The sequence below is a fragment of the Otolemur garnettii genome, unplaced genomic scaffold (assembly GCF_000181295.1).
Source record: "Otolemur garnettii isolate 467f Iridium unplaced genomic scaffold, OtoGar3 scaffold00322, whole genome shotgun sequence".
NCBI classification, from domain to species: domain Eukaryota; kingdom Metazoa; phylum Chordata; class Mammalia; order Primates; family Galagidae; genus Otolemur; species Otolemur garnettii.
Genome location: NW_003852717.1, coordinates 135,314 through 144,769, shown reverse-complemented (window position 1 = coordinate 144,769; position 9,456 = coordinate 135,314). Strand labels below are relative to the sequence as shown.

The 9,456-nt window shown below is 39.0% G+C and overlaps 1 protein-coding gene across 1 annotated transcript in view; it reads left to right on the top strand.

The window, feature by feature from the left end:
- Positions 1–7,850: 7,850 nt before the first annotated feature.
- Positions 7,851–9,456, top strand: part of GLYATL3 (glycine-N-acyltransferase like 3) — an 11,946-nt gene continuing 10,340 nt past the window's right edge. Inside the window, exon 1 of the mRNA XM_003803525.3 lies at positions 7,851–7,928. Within this exon, the coding sequence (XP_003803573.1) occupies positions 7,851–7,928 (78 nt within the window). The remainder of the gene's footprint in view (positions 7,929–9,456) is intronic.

Here is a 9,456-nt window from a genome sequence, read left to right as displayed (position 1 = left end):
ATAAAAACAGCATTTTAAATGAAATGCATAAAAATGCAGTAGAACCTCTATAAGCTGACTACCCAAAGGACAGTAACAAACTGGTCAACATAAGGAACTAGGCCTTCTGGACTTGTACACACTTGGGGTGCCTGTCTAACGTGGGAAAATTAGGTCAACATGAGGTGGTCACCTAAGGAGGTGCTACTGCATATAGAATTCAATAAATAGTCTTGAGAAAACTGGCTAATCCCGTAGCAGAAAGGGCTAAGAGGATTGTTAATATTCCCACTTGATGTCAAAATAGATTCCAAGTAAATAAACATAAAAATAGAAACTAAGAAGATGTTAGGAATAAATAGTAGACGTCAGTGTAGCAAATGCCCTGTTACACATGTAAACAAAACTCAAACCAATAAGGGTTAAAATAAGATTTAAAAACCCAAAAATCAAACCAAAGACACAGCACAGACTGGAAAATATGTACATATATAAAACAAAACTCTTGTAAGAGCTCTAGAATATCAGTCACAAATAAGTTAAATGCCAGTAGGAAAACGAGCAATTTTCAAAGGAAGATGTGGGGGGTAGTGCCAAACAAAGGTGTACACACTTTAAGAGATGTTATCTGTTTATTACTTTTTGAAGTTGAGTTATCATAGCAACATGCAATATGACATTTGCTCAAAAGATGGCGTTTATCAAATGAACACTAATGTCATCATGTGACAGGCAGGACAAAGAAAATGGCGAAAGCGGTTGTTAAAGGAGCTCAAGACCATTCTGACGTGATATTTGAAATTTGAGAATATTGTAAAAGTACAACGATGGGGAAGTGACTGCAATTGAACTGCCAACACACCTACACGCCTAGCAATTGCATGCATGGGTGGTAAGTTTGGGAGGCAGGGTACTGTGCATGATGTGCACAGTGGAAGATCCAGGAGGCCTCACCCAGCAGTCAGTCCTGCTCCTTCTGCCATGGTGTTGGGGCGGTTTGCACACTCACCTCAGAATTCGGTTGGCTAAACCATGTGCACGTGAGAGGAGTGAGCGGAGCAAGCATGCAGGGCATCCCTAAAACAACAAAAGGGGAATTTTCATCCCACCATTATTACACGCACTGAACAAAGCTGACCTGATCCAAGGTGCACTTACACCAAGTTGTGAGTTTTGTCTTGATGAGAATTTGCCAGGTCAATGGATAGAACAAAGAGATACTGGCTAAGTTTCAGTTTCATTTATGTTGTCCTGACTTAGCACCTCTTGACATCTCCCTAAGGGGATCCCTAAAGAATGTGCTGTACCGTACCAAATCGGCTACCCTGGCTGATTTTCTTGGGAAGAAATTGAAACATGTGCAGCAATGCAAGTGGACACTTCGGTGAGCGTGTCTGGACACCGAGGGACAGTAACCTCTTTGAGCACCTCTTGTCACTGCAGAAGTCAAACCTGACATGGGTTCAGCTTTTGTCAGTGATACGTATTGAGTATTATAATTTTAATCCAGTTTTTTCCTTTCTCAAAATGTGTGTACTTTTTGGGCACACTTGGTATTTGAACATCTTAAGTATTTTAAAACTATCCAACCTTATTAGTAGCCACTAAATGCAAATTAAAATGAATGTTTCCCCTATCGGATTAACAAAAACTACCAAAAGCTAAAAGGGAAAATAACTGAACATACTTATCGTTCTTACTGAAGAAAGAAGATAAATTGGTATAACTTCTGAGAGGCAGACTGTACCAATACGCTGCAGAACTTCAGTGCAGTGGCAGTCGTTTAAAATTCTTATTTTATATAAGCTCTTACATTCTTCTCAATTCCCAGTTGGGCATATGTTTAACAAACAGGTTTTGTTTAAATATGAGACAACTGCACTGGAACCTAAAATTAAGGGATTTACTTTCTTTTATTTGGTTGGATAGAATTTCTTGGCATTCTGTATTTATCACATATGCAGTTGCACCTGTCAAAATTAGTATTTGAATTGCTCAGGTTGGCTTAGTTTCTAAACATGTCTAAATCCTCTTGTGTTTTCTTCATTGTCGAGTAATACATATTTAGCTTTGAGAAAGAGAAAGGAAAGAAGGAACGCAGAGAGAAATTCCTATTTCCCATTTGGGGTTTATCATGTCAAAAAGCAAGCCGTTTCTTGTGCCATAATCAGCTTTTCTGGTTAAGAGCTGCTACTGTTGAATGTATTTCTTCACATCTAGACCCCACCGAACCACTTGCTCTTGGCTTTGGTATTGCTTATTCTCTTTATTCCAGTGGTCTCTGCTGTTAACAGGGCTCTGAGATTGCTGGTGCAACTCCATCCAAAGACCGGCTGAACTTATTAAAATTGGACAGAGGAAGACAAAGGAGAGACATCTTCTAAATTCAGTAAGACTACTATAGGGTACATTTTACAATGAAATTGTTCATTTTTTAACTAAGAGACATATGTGTGCCTTACCTAGTTTTACCCCATTTCCACCCTCAAGGAGAGGGTCCTAAAAATTAATGAAAGTTTTTAAATGGGGTAACAGGGCTATATGACTCTCCAAGTCCATAATAATCTGACTTTTTTAATTCTTCCATATAATACTGCCTTTAATATCTGAAAGGGATTCTGTTCAGTTTTATAAAAAATTTCATATAGGTAATATTTTTAAAAGGCCATATTTATGGAGGTTTCTTAGGGTGACAAACAGGTATATGTTGATGTCAGTGGCATCTTTTTTTAAAAGTAAACACCAGGATCAAAAACACCCTAATTTTGACATCCAGTAATGGATATTTCATACACTGTCTCTAGTCACTTATCATTACCAAGGGCCCATTATATCACTTAGCTCGGTAAAGAGTGCTCTGGGTTCTAGTAAAAAAATGCCCTAACTTACCATTTTAGGAAACATAAAGATGGTAAACAGTACTCCCTCATGTGACCACTTTCAAATTGAAGCACTCTGCGTATGCTGTCAAGACGTCTGTACTAATTATTCCAAGATTCAGGTACTGTATGCTGAGATGTCTAAGTAAATATTTACTTGGTGGTTGAAACTGACCATTTGAGGAAAGTGGGTAAATTCTGAATGACCTTCCATTTAAAAGAATAGGGTGAAAAAATTAAAATTCTCAAAATCACTCTCATTTCCACAAGTATCCGCCTTAGAGATTACCCCCTTTCAGCCCTGTAGGTTTAGGGTAGCAAAATCATTGTCTTCGGAATAAATAAAAATACCTAAAGAAACAAAACATCAATATTATTTTCTCATTGTACCCTCATTTACCTGGATCCTGTTCTTTTTTATTCTTTTCCATGAAATCTCGACAAGTTTTTGGTCTAGAAAATGCCCATCCCCACATCAGGGTTAGTATGCATTGGCTTTTACACTATAAGACTGTTCTAGAAAAGATGGAGGGAAAGGCTTGTGCTGTGTGTGAAATGATTTTCACCTGACCACATCTCACCTGACTGGCATCCTCAACCCCTCCCCTTTAGCAGGTGTGGGCACTGTTTTTCCCTCTCCCTCCTCTTTCCGCTGAGGATTAATTAGGGAAGTAGCCTTGAAGAATGAACGTACCATAGACGGAGCTACTGTGTGTGCTGGTATATCGTTTCAGGAGGAAATCTCAACAGCAGTGAGTATTTACATGTTAAAATCATAAATTCCAATTCATCAGTTTATAATTTCTGGGAGAAACAGAAGAGAGATGAAATTCAATTTTATGCAAAAAGGATAAATTGTAATTAGGCTTAAGGGAAAAGACATTTTGTTTTTGTTTTTGTACTCTTAAGTTTTCATATGAGGAAATTAATATGATAACATGTGCATTGTGATGTGGGGACAGCTAGAGCAAAAAGTAAGGGAGTTATTGCTGAAAAAAAATCCTGTAATATGAAAAATAGCCACTAGCACTGGATTGCAAGAGATTTAAAAAAAAAAACTTGAGTGTCATCTTTTTTCTGTATGATTTATGTTAATTCATAAAATATTTTAGATGCTGGCTCTGAGCTGATAAAAACTCAGTGCCCCAAAGAAGCTTGAGTTCCTAAAACTTATATGAGCACTATTACTTTCCATGACAAAGAATGATTCTATTGTTGATAATTTGGTAAAGGGAGTTACAAACCTTTACCTTCCTGTTGGGAACACAGACTGATTATAGGTAATCACTTACTGTAATTGAGTGGTTATTGACTAGTAAATATTCTATTCTCATAGCTTTTGCCATTACTAACTTCTAATGTAATCAAAAAATGGGTAAAAGTACTTAATGCATCTGTGAGAATTTCTGCATTCTCTTTTGTGGCACTTTATAAAAAACTTTAGTGAAAGATCTCTGTGAGATTCATCACTGTTTACTGAAAAAGTATTGTCAAACATGGTGCATTAATTATAGGTCTTCTCTGTGTGAACTCACGGGGGAAATGTCTCTCTGATTTTAATTTGTCAACCTGAGTAATTTGTTTGTGAATTGCAAGAGTGTGGTTTAGAAAGTTAGGCTGAAGTCTGACTGAGGCGAGTTTTCACTATTAAGGAGTTGGAGAACCATGGCTCTGCTCCTGTAGCTCAGTGGTTAGGGCACAGGCCACATACACCAAGACAGGCGGGTTTGAACCCGGCCAGGCCAGCTAAATAATAGTGACAACTGCAACAAAAAAAAAATAGCCAGGCGTTGTGGTGGAAGCCTGTAGTCCCAGCTACTTGGAAGGCTGAGGCAAGAGAATCACTTAAGCCCAAGAATTGGAGGTTGCTGTGAGCTGTGAGACTCGGCACTCTACCGGGAGTGACAGACTTTAGAGACAGCCTAAGTGAAAGAGCAAGCAACTGCTAGGGGAAAGAGAAAGGATGATTTCATGGGCAAACTGGATTACATTACTAATCCTGTTTGTTTCTCTGTGAACTATAGAAGGCCTACAGTCAAAAGGGGCCTCTCATCTCCTGCGAGTACAGTAGATTCTGGTTCTTTGTGGTAGTTTAGGTTTAGTAAAGTTACCACAGATACCGTCTGAGTCAATACTGTTTCAACACAGCTCCTGGTGGACAGAGTTAGGGTCTTGCAAGCCTCTGCTCAGACATATTTTGATCAGCAAATCAATGTATAACCTTATTTTATTTGTGTTTTGTTGAAAAACACATTATTTAATATGTGTTATTGATTTAAGAGCATTCTAACTCATGCCTGCAAGTAACTTACCTAATGCATTTTTCCTCTGTAAGGCACATCTTAGCCTTTTTGCACTTTTACAGCATGTAAGCACCTCCCTACCTGCACTTAGCAGTGGGTCCCTGGGAAGGAAAAGACGACTCAGCTACACATGAGAACCAGGTGCTTCTGGGATTGTGGAGAAGCCCTGGGACCACCTCGCTACAAAGCTTTTTCCAGGTAAAGAAAGCTAGGTGATTTCTCAATGTCCCATACCCATGTGACAACATTATATGCTGCATGTTCAATTGTGATCTACCTACAATCTGCTCTAAAACTCTATCATGTACTTTATGTGAGTCTGGACTTAATTTTTTCTTATACTTTACCTATTTTCATAAATGGTTTTAGATCCTTCAGGGAACAATCCAGGTAACAAGCAAATCATCAACAAATATTTATAATTCTTATTCTTTTTTTTTTTTTTTGTTTTTGGCCAGGGCTGGGTTTGAACCCGCCATGTCTGGCATATGGGGCTGGCACCCTACTCCTTTGAGCCACAGGAGCCGCCCTATAATTTTTACTCTTTGCATTAGCTGCTTTGCTAGATGTTAGAGCACAAAACATATCTCTAGTTATCAAACTTGATTAAGAGATTAATAATCAACTGCCTTTCATTTTCTATCAAGAGATATTGAATTAGAATAACTATATTTAAAATAAGTATCTACTAAAAAGTTAAAATTTAGAGATGACGCAAATGAGTGAAAAGTGTTATGTCCCATGCAGCGTAGAGGATGGACCCCCTTCAGGTGTGATTAATTAATAGAAATTTATTAGGAATTTAATACACTTGCAGGTGCACCTACAGGGAGCTGTTGTGGTGGGCCAACAAGCAGCCACAAATGACAAATTTAAAAGGCATATATACTGTGATTATTGCTGAAGCAAGCAAGTTTGTACAAAAGCTAAATCATTGCATTGCGGTTACAGTACAACTCAGCACAGTTCCAGGTGTCACAAAGTAAAAGTATATGTATTAGTTCATAACAACTCAGCATAACTTAAAGGTCATAAGGCGGGGGTACATACATTTGCTCATAAAGAGTTATGCCACTCAGGGTGGGGGTACATGCTGACTTGGTTAACGTATTGGGGGTTACAAAGTTCACAACTGGTTCAGAAAGTTTCTTAAAGAACTCGAGACTTTCCATTAAGGGCTCAACCCCTCCCTGTACTCAACCCCTCCCTGTATACTTCCTTAATTTCAGGCTGCTTCTCCACCCTTGAGGGGGCTGGGACTAAAAGGCTTAGGAGAGGTTTCCTTTTTAAGGGCAGGGGGCTTGTTCCCCACTGGTCTCAGCAGGGTATCGAGGGGGTCTGGTCATCACAAAATTACAGCAGATACAAGGGCAACGAGATGATGGCTGCACTTCCTTCTTGACCATCCTAAAATCTGGAAACTCAATCTTTTCAAACTTTCTAATATTGGTCCAGACTGGGACCAGTACTAGGATCCGGAAGCCTCCTGACTTTCTGGTGCTGCCCTGGCCCTTAATATCTCTTCTCCAGTACACAAATACTTCCAGTGTGCTGTTCAGTGAACCAGACCCCACAGGGCTTGATCTTATGCTTCCAGAAGTCCAGGCTCACAAACTACATGATAGTTTTATGGTAGATTTTAGGTAGACCACAGTTGGACGTTCAGGATATAATGTTGTCACATGGATATGCCACAATGAGAAATCACCTAGCTTTCTCTCCCTGGAAAAAGCATTGCAAAGGAATTGTCCCAGTTTTCCACCACAATCCCAGCAGCACCAGGTTCTTATGTCTAGCTGAGTCGTCTTTGCTTTCCTACTGCCCCACTGCTAAGTGTAAGTGGATGAGCTCCACTTAATCCATTGACAACACGATTTTTTTTTTTTAGTTCAGTCACTTGGAATGTTGGGGGTAAAGTTTTCTTGGGAACAAAGCTGGGGAATTGAAGTGTCAAAAGTTACAAAATGTAATGAATGAGTTTACTTATTCATGTTATACTTAGGCCTGCTTTCTTTCTCTGACAATGTCTGGCTAAAATAAGGCTCAGCCCTTTGCCCACATCCGATTCTCTATCTTCAACCTAGTGTTTCCCTCCATGTTGTGCCCTGTAACCACCTGATCCACCCCAGTCTTTCTCCAGTTTTTGCCCTACTTTGTAAAAAGGTTTTCCCACTTTGATTAAGATTCTTACCTTGACTTCCATACTATCCATTCACAAATCATTTAAAACGCCCTGCCTAGGTGCCAGGCCCTGTGGCAGATGCTATGGATATAGTGGAGCAGAGACGTGGGCCCCACCTCATGCAGCTCATAGACTACTTGAGATAGACTAAAGAAATCACAGAGAAATGTAAAATTACACCTGTTATCGGTGCCCTGAGGAAATAGTTTAGAGTACAACGAATGTGTATAATAAAAAGACTTAACCCAGGACAGACATTCACATCTGTCCACAGTTAGGTCATTAACACTGTCCATTTCCCCGTATTCACTGGGTTAGCCTGGTTTACCCACCCCAGGCCTCCCTATCGTCCCTTTTGCCTCTTCTGAGGGAGCAATGGACGTCAGAATTACAGTCCATAGAAACAAGATTGCAAGGATATTCCTAAGTAGATTCAAATATTAACACGAAACTTAAATGCCTACCTTGGAGTTTCTGATTAGGTGTGGAATTGCAAGAGCTGTGGAGATGTTGGTGCTAAACTGTTCTACCAAATTACTGATATTGGAGAAAATGTTGAAGAGCTGCTTTCCTGAATCACTCAAGGTACTATAAAGTTAAGAATTTTATTTTATTGCTTTATGGCATTAATCTACAAAATACTGTCAAACTTATGGCCATTTCTCATTTTTTGTTTTCTGAAAAGACTCTAGGAGCATTTGTTAAACATACAGTCTCCCAGCCCCCTCCTTCTAGAAAGTGCTTGAAAAGATTGTGGAGAAGGCCCAGGGAATTATGCTTTTGATAGTCACTCTAGTTTAGATGACCCCTAGGGAAATTTGGATAAAGCAGGACTAGATATTTCTAAAGTAAATTTGAGTTCTAAAATTGTTTAAATGGCAGAAGATTATGAATTGGGTGGCACTGCAGTTAAGGATATAACCCGGGTAAACAATAGATCGGAAATTTAGGGATTGTTATAAAATTTTTTGTTTCTTTCATTATCTTTACTTTTGGGGTTCTTTGCAGTTTTTGGCCAGGGCTGGGTTTGAAACCACCACCTCCGTGGCATATGGGGCTAGCGCTCTACTCCATTGAGCCACAGGCGCTGCCCTACTTTTGAAGTTTTTTTAATATCTCTGTTGGTCAGCACATCCTTGTTTTAATATCCCAGAGAACCTGTTGGTAATTCAGTGATACTGTGAAAGATGTCATAATCAATGATTAAAATAAATGTAAGATTAGAACTGCTATAAGAAGCAGTTGGGTGTTAATGAAGAATACAATGAAGTTACCTTTGAAGGCTAAGTTTCTTGAGCAAAAAGACTGTCCCAAAGTTGTTTTCAAATGCTAATGGCATGCAAATTCACAGAAGAAACATAACAAGTCAGAATTTTTGAAAGTAGAGACCAAGATCCTTCATTTTTTTAACGGACACGGGGATAATCCTTATATACATGACAATTTGAACAGAATTGATCCAGAGAGAGTCAGCTAATCACTGTACTGTGTTGGTCGAATCTGGTTATCTTGCCCTGGTGATTGTGCTTAAAGTGTATATGGAAGGGAAAATCTGAGTAATAGTTTGGGATCGTATGGCTAAAAAAAGTATGAAATGGACGGTCTAACCCACATTTCTCCCCTTCAGATATTAACACTAAAATGCATTACTGGAATAAGATGGAAAGTTATTTCGCATTAATAATGTGTCTGGCTAACTCTTTTGCCAGAGATAATCAAAAAGGTTTCAGTGACCTTTAGAGGATCATAAAAGATGTTAGAGAATAAAAAGAAATTTAAAGAAAATATAGTTTTGCTTATTTACCCTTCCTCTGTCCTTTGGAGTTTGTGGCTGTGTATTTTATAACCTCAGCCTAGTGGTTAAGTGATTAAATATCCTTCCAAATTCCTTCATAAGCTCTATCTGCTCATTCCTCTACCATTTTTACTCTGTTCAAACCACTCCCCCTTTTTATTCAACCCTTGACCTTTGAATAAATAGCTTTTGGAGGAGTTTGTTTGCCTGTTTGTTTTTAACTAACATTAAATCTTTCAGGCTCGGCACCCGTTACACAGTGGTTACAGTGCCGGCCACATACACTGAGTGTGGTGGGGTCGAACCTGGCCTGGGCCA